General features: G+C 42.3%; 1 protein-coding gene across 1 annotated transcript; it reads left to right on the forward strand.

The window, feature by feature from the left end:
* Positions 1-378: 378 nt before the first annotated feature.
* On the forward strand, positions 379-14656 carry LOC111874440 (synaptic vesicle glycoprotein 2A-like; the record flags this gene model as incomplete). The annotated part of the gene is made up of 8 exons (XM_023869952.2): positions 379-561; positions 2829-2906; positions 3770-3931; positions 5822-5984; positions 9979-10100; positions 13143-13381; positions 13498-13670; positions 14136-14656. Coding segments are annotated over exons 1-8 (1489 nt in total), but the record flags the coding sequence as incomplete, so codon positions are not given.
* Between the last annotated feature and the right edge of the window lie 2531 nt (positions 14657-17187).

A 17187-nucleotide genomic window follows, 5' to 3' on the forward strand; every position in this document is an offset into this window, starting at 1 on the left:
TATAGAGATAGGATGGTATGGATTGGATTGATATGGCTCAGGATAGGGACCAGTGGAGGGCTCTTGTGAACACGGTAATGAACCTTCGGGTTCAATAAAATGCTGGGAAATTCTTGAGTAGCTGCAGATTTGGCTTCTCCTCAAGAAGGGCTCAGATCCATTAGTAAGTAAGTAAGTAAGTAAATTAATCCGCGAGTTTTATATCCTTTTCAGTTGTGTTTTCTTTAAAATCCTTAGAGAGATATTTGTGGTAAGATTTAGACCTTTAATTCTTTTTCATTTGTTCCCAATCATCTACATTAACAAAGTGCTCTCTGGCGGCCTATAATTTTCTACGGTACTTCTGCGTCGTATTACGGAACCACTGGCAGCGCAGTTACGATGGCACAGAACTCTTATCTGATATACATAAGCACTTACTACGACTGGAGCTAATTGGCATTAAGAAACCTCGGCAAACATAATGGGAGAGTCACATCTATATTGTCAGGCTTCTCAAGAGGGACTTCATTGCCACGGCGAGCAGCGCAATGACAGCGTCAGAGCCCAAGACGGAGACAGGTAAGAGTTCTGTCGCTCCTTTATTTTCTACGCAATTCTTCAAGCTTTTACGCGCGTTAGGGAGGTCCGATCTGTGAGTCACTTGGTTTCCAGCATGTAAACTACAGAACAGATCTGAATTAAATTTGACAGAGTAGACCTGTATTAAAACTTATAAGTTGAATTTAATTTCGGTTCATGTCACTCCTATATAACTTCTGCTTTACGTTAAGATGAAATTGAACTTGATTCGTCGTCTGAAAATAATGGGTCGTTGTAAAACATGTTCTTACGTCACGTAACTTATAGCTCTCACTGAGGTCTCCGTAACGCAATAAATTTTCGTCAAAATAATGGCTTGGCAAATGCGCAACGAAAACATCAAAAAAGTGTTCAGCGCTTTGAATATACATTTCTCTTCTTGTTTTTTCTTTCGGTTCATTTTCAGGCTTATTAAGGCGCGTCTACATTACTCGTGCTCGTGCTCGCCAGGCTTGTGTTCGTCGAGAGACTCGTCTGGCTTTTACTTGTGCTCGTAAATCTTCGTCCACACTACTTCAGTTGCTCGCCAGGCTTCGGCGCGTGAGGATCCGTATATTTATTCGTAGTGTGTATAGGCTGTAGTCGGATTTTAATTTATTGACTATAGTTTTTAAATTAAGAATTTAAAATTTGCTTGTCTCGTGACTTGTCATATCGTCCACATTACTCGCGAGCATAGCGAGTCACACGAGCACGAATAATGTGGACGCGCCTTTAGAGTAGACGTAATGTTATGGATGAGATAAAAGTTATATATGTATTTACGCATCTAACAGAGTTTAGGGGGCACGAGGTAGCGCAGTTGGTTGAGGCACTATGCTACAAGCTGGAAGGTCGCGGGATCGAATCCCGATGAGGTCATTGGATTTTTTCAATGTACCTAATCCTTCCAGCCGCACTATGGTCCTGGGGTCGACTCAGCCTCTTAACAGAAATGAGGACCAGGAATGTTCTTGGAGGTAAAGGGCGGCCGGCACGTAAGGCTGAGAACCTTACCGTCATCTATGAGCCGATTGTCTAGAAAATGTGGGAACCTCAACGTCTCACAACCCTACGGGCCTCCACGGTCTGTTACAGGAATACCTTTACTTTTTATTAACAGATTAGAGTCTACAAAGGACGTCAGGGCCGAGGCAGATAGAATGATTATTTGAAGTCGGAACAGGCTTAACTGTCTATACAACGAAGTGAAGAATGATAATAAGGAAAAAACATTCAAGCTTTCTCAGAAGCTAAACGAAAATAGATACATTGTGACCCGAAAGTTTCCGATGGGGGGCAAAAATTTCTCATTTGTGTACAAAGGATCCCAGTACGCGGTACACCTGCTATTCTGACGCAAATATTAACAGCGTTACGATTATTAGGTTGCCTAGATTTCTGGCGTCTGAAATGCCAAATAATTTATAATTTTTTATTGTATGATCCCTCGTTTATATAACATAAATCGGCATGTTACGAGGTATTGCAGGTTACCATTAATACTGCTACTGTGAATTATGTATTTATTTATGGAACTGAAACCTTCTTGAGGAGGAGCCAAATCTGCAGATACTCAGGAATTTCTCAGCATTTTATGGAACCCGAATGTTCATTGCTGTGTTAACAAGAGCCCGCCATTAGTCCCTATCCTGAGCCAGATTAATCCAATCCATATCATCCGATCCTACTTCTCTAAGATCCATTTTAATATTGTCCACCCACCTACGCCTTGGTCTTCCTTGTGGTCTCTTTCCTTCTGGCTTTCCCACCAATATCCTATATGCATTCCTCTTCTTCTCCATTCATGCTCCATGCCCTGCCTACCTCATCCTCCTTGACTTGATCATTCTAATTATACTTGGAGAAGAGTACAAATTATGAAGCTCCATATTATACAGTTTTCTCCAACCCCCTGTCACTTCATCTCCTCAACACCCTGTTCTGAAACACCTGCTACTGTGAATAGTGAGTTGTATTGAATTTTCAGGAATAAGTTTATATAAAAATCCCCCTTGAAATAGTACAAGGTACACTTATTTTTATGAAAGGAGATAGAAATGCATCCGCTTTAATGACCAGGACTTTAGTGTTCGTACTTGTGAAATTTTCAGAGCTGTTTTGACTTAAAATTTCATTTGTCAGTATAAATATTTTCTGTGACATGCTGAAGATCTCATTGTGCCTCTGGCATTCACTGTTTCTAAGTACACACCTGAAAGGTTAATGTTACATAAGCATTAATTACTGTCTTATCTCTCTCTCAGTTCCAGGGCTACTGAACGAACAAAATGGTAAACCTCACAAACCGCCTGTATCCTTCGAAGATGCCCTTGATCTCGCAGGTAATTAGCACCTTATGAGACGAACAAGTGTATCTAGTTCGACATTATACGGACATAACAATTTTCCTGACTCTGGAAATTTTCGAGACAGTAGCTAGCCTTCTTTGGGAAAAGCTACGACCTTCTGATCCCTCAATTAAACTTCTAAAAATTCAGATTAAAGAAATACAGTGGGTTTTGTGGTACCTATTTCACACCACCAACAATAACCCAACTTCTCATGTGTCTACACTACCAAATATATAACAAGTATTGGCATTGTTTCTTTACAAACGACAAAATACTACAGCTAATTAAAGTTACTGATGTTTGAAATGGCACTTTCCATTCAAATTTCTTGAGTGTAGAATCTCCTAAATGTGTGGATTCATCCTCCAGCCACACAAACCTCCATATCTGTGAAAGGTGCCCTGAATGAGACTCAAAGGGCTACCAAAGGGGCATCTCTTTCCGAACCCTAATTTCAACCTAAAAATAAATGAATCCGTCTAGCATAAAGCCCAAGTACCACAAAACGTGAGACAGATGAACTGCGGGGCGGATATAACGTGGTTATCAGAATAAACAACAACTATTTTCTAAATCAGTAGTAACCGACTTTTCTTTGGAATTGATATGCAGTTTGTTTTGTGAAGTGGGAACTATATTTTGTAATTATCATTTAGATGACTTTACTGAGCACGATGAACTGTAAGATTCAACAAAAGAAAAAATTTCTTGTCCAGTTAAGTAATTACCAGCTTCACAAAGAAAATTCTCTATCATGAAATTGATTAATAATTACATTAATTTCAAACAAAGGAGAAAACCGCCGAAGAGCGGTCGTTATATGAAATCTTCAGTTCACATTTTCATTTCAACAGGACATGGCAAGTTCCACCTGTTGTTAACCCTGGGCTGCGGCTTCTGTCTTGTTACAATGGTGGCGGAAGTGTTCGGAACAGCCTTCCTGATCCCTGCAGCGCAATGCGAGTTTGAGATGGGCTCCACAGAAAAGGGGCTCCTCAACGCTTTCGGCTTTATGGGTGAGAGAGAATTCTGCAGTTGTCATGGACAAGATGACGATTCTTTTTTTTTCGTGTCGTACTGCCTCGATGTCACTGTAGGCCTTAAGCGATGTTTCCATTGGCGTGGTGCCACGCGGAATCCTGAGGCGTGAAAACGTGCCGTTTTTGAAAGCCGTGACCACGCTTCGGAGTGGCGTATTCACACGCCTTTCCTACACGCTCCTAAGTCATTTTGCAATGTAAACACTGGAATATTTGAAATGTATTACACGCCTGGGGTCGGGTTTCCACGTGACCATTTCAGTCGCTGTACGAAGATGAGAGGGATGTCACTTATGTGCGGTGCCGTTGCTGAAGTAATAAAAATTGAGCTGTTGTTCAAAATTTTGGAAAATGCCGAAGAAAACGAAGATGGTGGGTTAGAAACTGGATTGCTAAGAGAGAAACGATTGGTCCATCAAGAACACTATCGGAGGAACTTGTATCTAACAACCCAGAAGACTGTAATTACATGTTTATATAATATGTTATAAAAAGTGTTTATTAATATGTAAGCATAAAAGGGTAAGGGGTCGTGTAACGGGCGATGGAAGCCAATAAGTTTGTGAGATGTTGAGGCTCCCATACTTTCTAGACAATCGGCTCAAAGATGGCGGTAAAGTTGTCAGCCTTACGCGCCGGCCGCCCTTTACCCCCAGGAAAATTCCTGGTACTCATTTCTGTTAGAGACTCAGTCGACCCCAGGGCCATAGTGTGGCTGGGAGGATTACGTAAATTGAAAATAATCCACCTCATCGGGACTCGAACCCGCGACTTTCCGGCTTGTGGCATAGCGCCTCAACAAACTACGCTACAGTGTGCTCCTAGCCAGGATATAAACGTATAAATAATTCATATCTTGAAGAAAATCCTGATCAGATAACAATATATGAATTTTGAATAAAAGAGCCTTTTAATTTGTGGCGAATTATTTCAGAATGTCAACAACATTAAAATAATACTTGTAATGAAATTAAGAGCAAATGAATGCTCTGGTGCAGTCCAATTCTCATCTCTACATTTATCCTTTTCTGAACAGTTAAATGTTAACGATATCGATGTTCCTACGCAAATGGGCTCTTCAGGGGGAGCTATACGTACTAGACATTTTCTCCAGTAATTAGGGAGGGCAGACTGGAGTAAATATTAAAACTGCAAATTGGAGCAGCTGGACATAAAGGAGACGAGGTTACTTAAGAATAGAGTGTCGTGTAAAAATAATTCGTGGTATTCATAAGATGAACATTAAAATTAGCAGCGATGGGCGGGGCATGTAGCAAGTATGAGAGTAGCAAGAATTGTTCACAAAATATTGACTGAAACACTACAATAAGAGATCTCTTTGCTAACATATATATATATAACATTATAAATTATTACGATATGGCCATTTTATTGAATGGACTCGCTTAAATTAAGAAGTTGCTATTTTCATTTCTTCAAGTTTACATCATCTTGGACACTGAAATGTCCTTTTCTCTTACAGCCAGCAGTCTGAAACATGTTGCGTATTTAAGTGGCTATGATGTATGCTAGTTAAATGCCTGTGAAGATGGGTAGTCCGTTCAGAAAGCCAATACATGAATTTCTTGAAACTTATCTTAAATTTTGAACTCCATTAAAAACGGAGCGTACTTTGAACAAGTGAATGAGTATGGCATGCTGAGGAACATTGTACTCGTTCAAGGAAGTTGCATAATTAACTTTCATATTGCTATTTACTCGCGAAACTTGTGTAGTGCGTATTCTACGCCTATTATATTGCGATTTCCTTAAAATGTCTCTTTCATGGTAAAAGTATGTGTAGTTTTTTAGATTACCGGTTTCTGGAGAATATTATTTCCTCTTAGCCTGTAACTTTGTCCCTAGGTATGATTTTGAGCTCACATTTGTGGGGCTACCTTGCCGACACCCGTGGACGCAGAAAGACTCTACTTGCCTCACTTCTGCTAGATGCCGTCTGCGGATTTGCGTCCAGCCTCGCACACACCTACTGGCTCTTTTCGGTTCTGCGATTCTTCAACGGATTCTTGTAAGCACGGACCCCGTTCTGCTTCACACATCCTGTCATGAGTATTGTCTCTCTGAGGGTACGTCAGGCCTTGAATAGGCAATCTTGCCGAAGAAAAGTTGTGGTTGTTCAGTGATATGTTTTCAATGACAGAGTTCCTCGTACGGAGGCTGGGTCCAATTCCTCCATCGTAGCCCTGCGAGTTGTAGAAAGCGACGAAAAGGGAACCCAGTACCCGGGGGTATAACTGGGCCATTCTGTTCCGGGTGGATATAAATAGGGGGACCTGGCCCTTCAGGTGGGGAGAGTCTCGAATCTGAGACAGTAAAATGTGGTCATGAGTCTAGCGGGACTCAGACATGACAATGACTGCGCTGGAGAGGACCAGCAGCAATTGTAAATGACAGACCAGTCTTCTCGTGAGAGAGGATGTTACATAAGGACTATGACATCAAGTGTTCAGTTGAAAATAAAAAAAAATTGGGGAACCTTCATTCCCAGGATTAACATTGAAAACGTATACATTATCACAAATACATTATTACCCTACAGTACCACATTCTCCCATCTTCTGATCTGATGCGGCAAATAACGAATTCAGTTTGTTTACATAGAGAGGTTCTTACCTTCGTTGGCTGGTTCAACGACTCTGTGCTTCACGGCGACAGGTGCATCGGAAAAATCGGAAGCGCCTCGCAGCCGGCGGTGCACCGGTCGCCGTGAAGCGCAGAGCCAGTTGAAAACGGTAAGGACCTCCGTATAGAAAGACATATACCTGTACATATAGTCGAGCTTGCATGGTGCAGTCTACCTGAAGCCGAGTGATTCTCATGCTTTGTAAGTTTGTTTATTTGTATATTATTTAAATATAAAGTCAGTATCTCAGCCTGTATAGCGTTGAATGATTAATTTATAGTGATTAATGAGCTGGGAAAAATACGAAAGGAACGGTCATGGTCTAATTTCAGGCATTATCCCAATAATTACGTGCAGGAACTGAGAAAACCCACGAAAAATCCCAGTCTGTGTCCGGGCCATGATTCGAATCAGATACCTCCCGAATACAAGTCAGAACCTTCACCGCTTAAGCCAACCGCCATTGTCAGAGTAAACACTGAGACAGAGATTCAGATGGTAAAGGACAAACATTTTTACTTTCCAGAACATTTCCAGAACTTGCATTTGACACGGGATACCTAAAAGAGGGACAAAGATAGTTAAAGGATTTAGGCTGTTTATAGGACCTGAGGTTCTCACAGCGGTGGTTATAAAGAGTTCTGTCTTCTGGATATAATGTCGCGTAGTTTGTTGATGAACAGGCTACGTTTCGGAGAAAAATGTCTCCATCTTCAGGGTCGAAAAATAAGCCAAGGAAGAAACCAGCATTAAACAGGTTAGCAAGTATAGGGAGTTCTGCTTCATACATGCTTCTTGCCTGTTTCTTCGAGCCTGAAGATGGAGGTGACATGTTTTTTTTTATCGCTTAGTGAGGGGTGGAGTCCAGCTGGGTCCACTCGGCACGTCGGCAACTGACGGGCCTATTGTCCCCGCCCCGGGTGATTAGGATGATGGAGAATTTGGTGGAGCGAAGATTGGAAGGGAAACCGAAGTACTCGGAGAATATCTGCCCCAGCGCCACTTTGCCCACCATAAATTCCACTTGACCAGACCTGGCTAGAACCCGGGCCGCCGCGGTGGGAAGCCAGAGACTAACCGCTTGAGCTATGGCGCGTCCTTGAGGTGACATGTTCTTCCAAATCGTTGCTTGATTTTAACGGATTTCACGCCGTGATAGCCCAGAAGATAAGGCTTAACGCGGCCATTCATTTCAATGCCCATGTTCGACCGAAACAAGTTATTTGATCAGTTAATAATACAGGATACACAAACTGTATTGACAAAATGTTGATGCTGCAAAGCGAAACTCTTGATATATGAAGTAACAGTGGCGAATATTCATCCTGTAGGCCTTCTATTTATGCCACCGTATAGGCTAGTTGCTGGTTATCAAAGTGTGGAGCATCATCCCTCCAACTTCAGGTAAAGGTGATCTTCCCTGAAAATTTAAGCGGTATGTTTCTGAGGAACTTTGGTAATCCCCTCTCTGTCTTCATGGCGTCATAACCTAAAAGGTCATACAACAAGATTGAAAGTTGAGGACATACTCTTGTAAGCCGTATTTTGCATTCAGATATAAACCAGGATAATCTGAGCTAAGATATAATTAAATATTAATAGGGACATGAATTTCATAAATATTTAATTAGCTACAAGGTGGATAAATATGTATATGTTTACGAAAACTATATATGTTCTCTGATGTAAGAGATAAGAAATATTTAAGACTTCCAAAATTTTCTTGAATTTTATTGAAAAGGCGTAAAAAAAGTAAAAACATAAGTAAAGTTGTCCCCGTTCTTAACTAATTAAGCACTACGCCATTAAGGCGTATGGGGGAGTGGAAGTTTAGATCCACGTCTTCTTGATCCCGGCACTAGCTGGAGGTGAGTGGAGAGCTACACGCCCCGGCCGCTTTATCCCCGAGGAAAGAGCTCCCGGCACCAATTTGATAAGAGGCTGGGTGTGCCCCAAAGCCGATGTGGACGACATGCAGAAAAATTCTTGATACTACAGGGACTCGAACTCTGATCCCTTGGTCGTTCAGCACGTAACCAGTCGCTATACCGACTACGCTATGCCGGGTCCTATTTAAGAGATGTATGAGATTAAATAGGCACCCATTATACGAGTAATAATAATAATAATAGTAATAATAATAATAATAATAATAATAATAATAACGACCAAGAGATCAGAGTTTTCAATAAAATGCAAGAAAATTTTGGAAGTCTTAAATATTTCTTATCTCTTACATCAGAGAGCATATATAATTTTCGCGAACATATACGTATTTATCCACTTTGTAGCTAATTAAATATTTATGAAATTCATGTCCCTATTAATATTTCATTATATTGTCACGTGTTGGGTATGTTCGGTGACAACTTCAAGTGGGTCTCGGCTTTAGTGAATCTTTATTGAACACTCACTCTTACAATTGTTATCACTTGCAATATCAGTTGCCTTCTGGCCCGATACTGAATACTCAACTATCCTTGGCCGTGGTTGGATCTCAACTGTCTCTGGCGGCGGCTGTCCCAAGATTTTCCGTTCTTAATACTCTGGTTCCGTTCGAGGCCGGGCACTTTATATAAGCCGCATGCTGACTCAGTAGAGGACACCCTTTGCCAAGGTTCGATCTCACGTGTTCGGCAATCCGTTGCTTCGGGAACGCTCCTTATAAAATGCACCGGTATCGTGTTTCGTCTCGTCCGTTGTTACTCAACGACGATTCTTTGCTACGATTTTTCGCTGCGGGAACTCCCCAATTTCCACCTATTCGTTGCCGTGAAAGTGTCCGTTCCGATTGTAGCGGTTGTCGCGGCGATGGACGTAAGATAACGCGTCACAGTATCTTAGCTCACACTATCCTGGTTTATATCCGAATGCAAAATACGGCTTACAGGACTACTATCGAAATAAAAGCGAAATTAATCACAGGCCCACAGCTTCACTATGGATATCCTACACTGAATTTCAACGAAATTCGTTAAGTTTGTTCGCAAATGTTCATTTGAGAATTATATTTAGGATATTTTTTTTTTCTGGAGGACATGGACAAAACGCGGAGAAAGTTCAGTAAAAGTAACTGCCTTTCTAGGTCCTATTTGGAAAACTTCCCAAATACGAAGGAGTCCTAACGACTGAACTGAGATACTGTGTATTTTCTATTAAAGAATTGTACTGTGTGTAGTGGAAAATATGGCGTATATTCTGTGACATAAACATCATAGCTTTATTTATAATCTCATATAATCACCGCAGCAAAGCAGTCCAACTTATTTGTGGCAAATGGAAGGGGTTATCAGTAACAGAGATGTTGTGTACATAAAAACTGTGACGATAAGTCTCATAATAAGATACTTGAACTATTATTACTTTCTTCTGTGCACAGTGTCTGCGCCTCGTCGTCCGTTGTATTCGTGTACCTGGGTGAGTTCCACTCGGAGTCCACTCGCTCCAGTGCCGTCATGTACATGTCTGTCTTCCTGTCCGTGGGAGGTATCTTTCAGCAAGGTAACTCCTAGACAGTTGCACAAATGGAATGTCGTAATTAACATGAATACTGGTACTCCGCCTATTCCTGTCCCGTACTGTCCTTCTTGTTGAGGCTTATCAGTTTTAAATGTCTGGATGGAATTTGAAGGATTTGTGGGGTTCATGGACCTACCTCGGGAGTTCATTGCGTCATACTCAGTTGGATAATGCATAAAGCATTATTAACATTTCAAAAATATAATTAATATATACACGTGTAAATATGGCGGTAAAAGAGACAATCGGTTATAGTCTCAAATGTTGTGGCATTCTTGAACTCTACTTGCCCATTCAAGTCAGCTTAACTATTAAACACGAATTTTTAAGGAATAATTTTATGACGTTTGCCTAAGTTCTTACATGAATTTTAGAACGAATGTGTAGGTTTTACTATTTTTAATATCCAGTTCCTGAGGACATAAATTATAATCTCAGTAGTTAGTTAATTATTAGAGAGGGTGGGTTTCCCCATGCACTTAGACCTGTAGTGATCCATTGTGCTTCCCTCTATGATTTCTACCAGTCTCTATATCCTACCGGTATTGGTGCTTACAATCAGTCCCGCCCAGCCAGCGAGACCGGCTCTACTTGACTGAGAGGTATCTATAATGCTTCTCCCATCTACCGGAGGTATTAGTGACTGCTGTTGGACAGGAAACGTCCGCAATTTTGGCTCAGTGACCTCCTTTGGAGGTATAAGGTTCTTTTACGTGCCGTAAAGCTACGACACGGGACCCACGGCTTAAAGTCCCTCCCGGATGACTTGTTCCCTGAATTTTTCCGCCCTTAAAAATTCGACGACCTCCGCCGGGTTTGAACCCGCGTACCACGAGTCATGAGGTGGGAACGTTACCTCTAGACTACGGAGGCCGCTTTATAATCTCAGTAACTGGATATTTAAAAATTACCTCAACAGTAACTGGATATTAAAAATAATAAGCATAATAACTTACAATGCTTCTGATGCTTGAATTGATTGTCTTGCCCATCTACCCTCTAACATATAAGTTTTTTTCTTGCCTCTTCGTTTCAAAATTTTGTTTTCACAGAGACGAAGCTGGCTCTGGAAGTCGACTCCCTTCTAAATAAACTCAACCACCCATCCATCTCCCCTCAAACACACACGCAACACAGAAACAAATTTCAATGAAGAAATAGACCTGAACTGTGACACTATAAAAAGAAATTTTGGACACATTTTTCTAGATTAATTTTTCACCATCTCAATTTTGAATGTTCACAAAAGACTTGCGTTGACATCACAAGGAAGCAGCCTCCAAGACGTTCTTCAACCGAAAATCTGAACACTTCTACTGGGCATGCGGTATATTGTCCCAAAGATGGAATTCTCCATTAAAGATATCTTAAGACACTTTTAATGAATTGGACTACAGACTTCAACACATAACGTATGTTGTAGTTTACAGTGCAAAACCATGTAGCAGGAACGGCCCCGCCCCTTATACAGGATGGGGCGCAGAAACTTCCTTTTTGTGAAGACGCATTGTGAAGGGAGGGGAGGTCGCAGAAAAGTGGGGATATGCTCGGCGAACGCAGCAGTCGCGGAAGTTTCTGTCTAATACCCCTCAGTAGGAAAAATGAGGAGGAAGAGTGAGCAGCGTGCATTTGCTGCCGAAGCCTATTTTTCGAACAACCATTCCTACGTGACGGAGCAGCGTGCGTTCCGTACTCACTTCGGAATTAAGCCCAGAGGTCCGGTTGCCGACCGGAAATCGATTGTTTTGTGGGTAGAGAACTTCAGGACAACCGGGAGTGAGGTGAAAGAATCATCAGGACGACAACGGACCGTTACGACGCCAGAAAATATGGAGACAGTTTTACAGTCGATTTTGAGATCTGCAAGACGCTCCGCTCGTAAACATGCAGTCGCCCTATACATATCCAATCGTTCCATGCGTCAAATTCTTCACGAACATCTTCATTTCCATCCCTATAAGATGGCTGTTGTGCAAGAATTGTCACCACGTGATTTACAGAACCGAATAACGGCGTGCGAGACGTTATTGGAAAGTTTACCCACTAACGCACTTGTTTTCTTTAGTGACGAGGCACATTTTCACCTATCCGTTTATGTCAACAAGCAGAATATGCGCTATTGGAGTGGTAACAATTCCAGAGAGCTCCATGAGAGGCCACTTCACAGTGATAAAGTGACAGTATGATGTGCGTTGTCAAGAGTTGGAGTTATTGGCCCTTATTTTTCTGAAGAAGACAATCATGCAGTTATTGTCAATTCACAGCGGTATGTGGACATGATTAAAACCTTTTTCGAACCGGTTCTTGAAGAAATGCATCTATGAAATGTCTGGTTCCAACAGGATGGTGCCACGGCCCACACAGCCCGAGCTTCGATGAGAGTTTTGAGGGCAAAGTTCCCCGAACGTCTTATCTCGCTTCGAGGTGACATCCCGTGGGCAGCGCTGGGAGACGCTGTTTCAGATCTCGGGCCGGTTACTGGTTTTCCTGAGTGAGATCTCAGTCTCTCTCTCAGTACCTAAACATACACCACAACCAGTTCCCTTCATGTTTTTTTTTTTGTCACTGGCTTTACAGCTCTCTTGATCCCTGACCTCTGATTTTCAGTTTCATTATCATTTTACACACAGTAGAACTCATTGGACGAGAGATCAGCTTCTCATGCGGCCTCTTCCTAAACACAGGACAACACAAACACAGAATGATTACACATGAAATATCCATGCCTTGTGTGGGATTCGAACCCACGATCCCGGCTTCCGAACAAGCGAAGAGTGCATGCTTTAGACTGCTCACCTACCGTGACTGGCCGATATCTTCATGTTCGTGCCCATAATCGTCTTCATATTTTCATTTGACGTTATATAACGTCGGCAGTTACATCGTCGTTAATCGAAGAATGAAAACAATGAAATCAAATCGCTGTACTTGCAAAAGCCTATGTATATTCTGTGGCATGTGGTGACTGATTGTTACAAAACGCGTTTCATTGTAAGTGTCCTAACATCGTGCCTTCCTTTTCAGGTCTGTCGTGGTTGATAATACCTCAAGATTGGGCTGTGGAACTACCATGGATAACATTCAGTTCGTGGAGAGTATTTGTGGTTTTAAGCTCCCTAACAAGTATCGTTGCCATTGCAATTCTTCTCCTTCTGCCAGAGTCCCCCAAGTTCTTGTTCTCCCAGGGGAAGGAGGCGCAGGCTCTTGACGTGTTGAGACACGTGTACGCCGTAAACGCTGGGAGAGGCGCTGAAGAGTATCCGGTACGTTATCTTCAGAGCAAAGGGCACGACCAAAAAGCTTTCAGAGGGGAAGTGAAATATTATCGAAGCTACGAAGTTTGTATGCCGTAAGACAACATCTAATGGCTACTGTACAGGTGGAACGTGTTCTGATGGACATTAATGACACCGGGCCGGTCGCTGTGGCTCAACCGACATCTGCCCTCGAGATCGCCAAAAGCATGTGGCTGCAGACAAAACCCCTTTTCCAACGACCCAACCTGTTGCTGACAACGTTAGCCTGTATCATGCAGTTCCTGCTTTGCGGCAGGTAATGTATTTTCAGCCCTATAAATCAGGTATAAGTAAATTTTGGGGGAATGCTGAATCATTCAATGATAAAAAAGCTAGTAAAATGTTATGTTTTTGGACATCCATCGTCTTGTCTTTATCTAGAAACAGTTTTGTTTATTTTTCAGAACACAATGTTTCGGAGACTGGATTCTGTCTCGATCCTCAGGTAGAAGCCCGTTCACTTCGTCCCAATAGATAGAGCTGTCCCTCTCTCCGGGAATGGCTCTATCGATTGGTACCAACTGAGTATGTTTCGCCTGAAGACGGAGACAGAATTCAGTCTCCCAAACGTTGTGCTTTGAAAAATAAAGAGAACGGTTTTTAGATAGAAACAAGACGGTGGATAATGTCCAAAAACATAATATTGTACTATGTACCATTGTCACAAACTTTTAAATAAAAAACTGAATACATTATAACTTGTATATTTTTTTTTTTACAGTTTCAGTGGATTCGCCCTGTGGCTACCTGACCTGTACAATCGGCTTGCGATATACTTGGAACGCCATCCTGACCACACTGTCACCTTCTGCGATGTAGTCGTTGCTTTGGCGAACAGCACTGCCCTCACTGACAGTTTCATGCTTGCAACAGGAACCAACAACCAGACTTCTGCAGAAATCAGCAATGTAACTTCTTCAGTATTAGCGGTGTTGAACTTTAACGACACAGTCGCTGTAAATGCGGTTGCAAACCACACAGAAGTTACTATCAATCAGAATGTGACGGATAACATTAAAACCAACGCGACTTTGAATGCTACTCTTGGAGTGACGGAAGGGCTGTGGGTTCTCAATAGCACCGCAGCAACACCCACTTGCAACTCCACTGTCAATCCAGCAGCATTTCGGAATAGCCTTGCTATAGGACTCGTATGTATCGTGGTGTACGCTTTTGCTGGATATCTGGTGAAGTTCGCGAAGAGGAAGCCACTTCTGAGTAAGTTATTTTTTTTATTACTAGTGGGGTGGGACTAAGTCCCTTATACTGCGGCCATTTCTGGCCTATTGTACCAGCCCCAGATGATAGTGAGGGTGATTGTGGAGCAGTTGGTGGAATGAAGATTGGCAGTGGAAACCGAAGTACTCGGAGAAAACCTGGCCCAGCGCCACTTTGTCCACCACAAATCCCACTTGACCAGACATGGGATCGAACCCAGGCCGCCGCGGTGGGAAGCCAGCTTCTAAGCGCTTGAGCTATGGCGCGGCCCTCTGAGTAAGTTAAGTAGCTAGCGGCCTCCGTAGTCTNTGGCACGCACCAATATCGGTATGGTATAGAGACTGATTGAATATCAAAGAAGGAAGCACAATGGACCAATACTGGTCTAAGTGCATGGGGAAACCCATCCTCTCCAATAACTAGATAATAACTAAGCAAGTTAAGTAGCTTAACAACGCAATTCTTGCTGCAAATACCGTTACGCCCTTCCGTCTCTAGACGTCACTGCCATCATCCCATTAGGACGTGACAGAGCAATAGCTCAGGCGGTTAGTCATAGGCTTCCCACAGTGACGGCCTGGGTTCGATATCAAGTCATATCATGTGGAGTTTAACTGTGAAAAAAGTGGCACTGGGGCAGATTTCACCTGTAAAAATTCTCATTCCACTACCTGCTCCACACTCATTATCATGATCACCATTAACATCCGGGGCTGGTACAGTGGGCCTACTAGTGGACCACCCCAACACAAGAATAATACAAGAAAACATTAGCATACTTCGAAGCCTATAGGGCGGTCTCCCATAGGTGTTACATTAACGTACTTTGCTACTGTCAAACCTCACCAGAAGGAAAACGAAGTGAAACACAATATTGATTAGTAAAAATATTATGGTTTCTGACATTATCCATCGTCTTGTCTTTATTTAAAAACCGTCCTCTTTATTTTTCAAAACACAACGTTTCGGAGACTGGATTCTGTCTCCGTCTTCAGGTAAAACTAATCAGTTGGGCCCTGTCTCCGTAGGTAGGGACTAGCTGTATAAATTGGGGCCAAGTGAGTAGGTTTTACCTGAAGAAGGGGATAGAATCCAGTCTCCGAAACGTCATGTTTTGAAAAATAAACAGGACGGTGTTTTTAGATGAAGACCGGACAATGGATAATGTCCAGAGACATAATATTTGTACTATTGTACCGTTAGACTTGAAAGGATTCTGACGATGGTGTATACTGTACTTNCTGAAAAATAAACAGGACGGTGTTTTTAGATAAAGACCGGACGATGGATAATGTCCAGAAACATAATATTTGTACTACTTTACCGTTGTCACACACTTTTAGATCTTATAATATTAACAACATAGATTAACGTATTTACAGCGGTATACTGCCACACGTGCAATGTGCATTTCTGTTACATTCTTACAGAAGCTGCCAAAGCAGGTTTCTTGGGAAGCTGAGAAATTGAAATTTTGAAAATTTGGCGGTTGGTTCTTTTTTTTTTCTTACGCCCGCTTCAACTTTCTGTTCAGATGTAGGCATTTTCATACCGAACCTAGTGATATTCCAGTCTTGTCTACATCCCCCTCACAGAGTATGTTGCAATAATATTATGCAATGAATTTCGGCCAGGAGCCGGGATAGCGCAGTCAGTATAGTGACTGGCTACGGGCTGGACGAGTCCCGGTAGGTTCAAGTATTTTCTCTTCTCCATATTGTCCACACCGGCTCTGGGGTCCACCCAATCCCCTATCCAATGGATACAGAGGGCTCTTTCCCCGTGGGTAAAGCGGATATGGCGTGAAGCTGACCACTCATCTCTAACTACTGCCAATGTCTAGAAAATGTGGATCTATACATCCACTTCTCTATACACCTTCATGTAATAGTGCTCAATTAATTGAGCACAGGGACAACTTTAATTTATTTTTAAATGCATTTCGTCCATTTATTCATTCCTCCATCCATCGATGGCTCTACAGCCCTTAGTTGGACCCTTGCCGCTTTTTCAATTACGTAATCATATACATAGCCGGTAGGACTCTTTGGACGGGGGATTAGAGCGCCCCAAGGCCGCTATATACACGCAGGACAACACAAACACAGAATAATCGCACACAGACATTGCCTCCAGTGGTTCTCGAACACACGACCCTAGTGTTGGAGGGGCGAAGACAGATCATGCCTTAGACTGCGCGGCCACTGTGATCGGCTGCGAAACCAATTAGGCTACTTTGTAGCAACTTCTGTATTGGTAAGCATTTGTCAGGCGCATGCCACTTTTAAAATGATCAGGAATAAGTAAATGCTTTATTTGTTGCTTTTGAAGACGCTACTTGTAGTCTCGAAGGATAAGCGTTGTTGAAGATCTGTAATAATAATTTACTGTGTGTAACATTCCACATGTATGTAAACAGAAGCTACGTGGACGCTAGGAAGTTACTGTGGGGCGAGCCGTGCCGTTGTAACAAAGCTTTCGCATTATGAGAGTGCACTCCTTTATATGTTACCGTCATTCTACTCTCGTAGCTTCATCGTGTAAGTGTACCTGTG

Source organism: Cryptotermes secundus, unplaced genomic scaffold (assembly GCF_002891405.2).
Source record: "Cryptotermes secundus unplaced genomic scaffold, Csec_1.0 scaffold328, whole genome shotgun sequence".
Classification (NCBI taxonomy): domain Eukaryota; kingdom Metazoa; phylum Arthropoda; class Insecta; order Blattodea; family Kalotermitidae; genus Cryptotermes; species Cryptotermes secundus.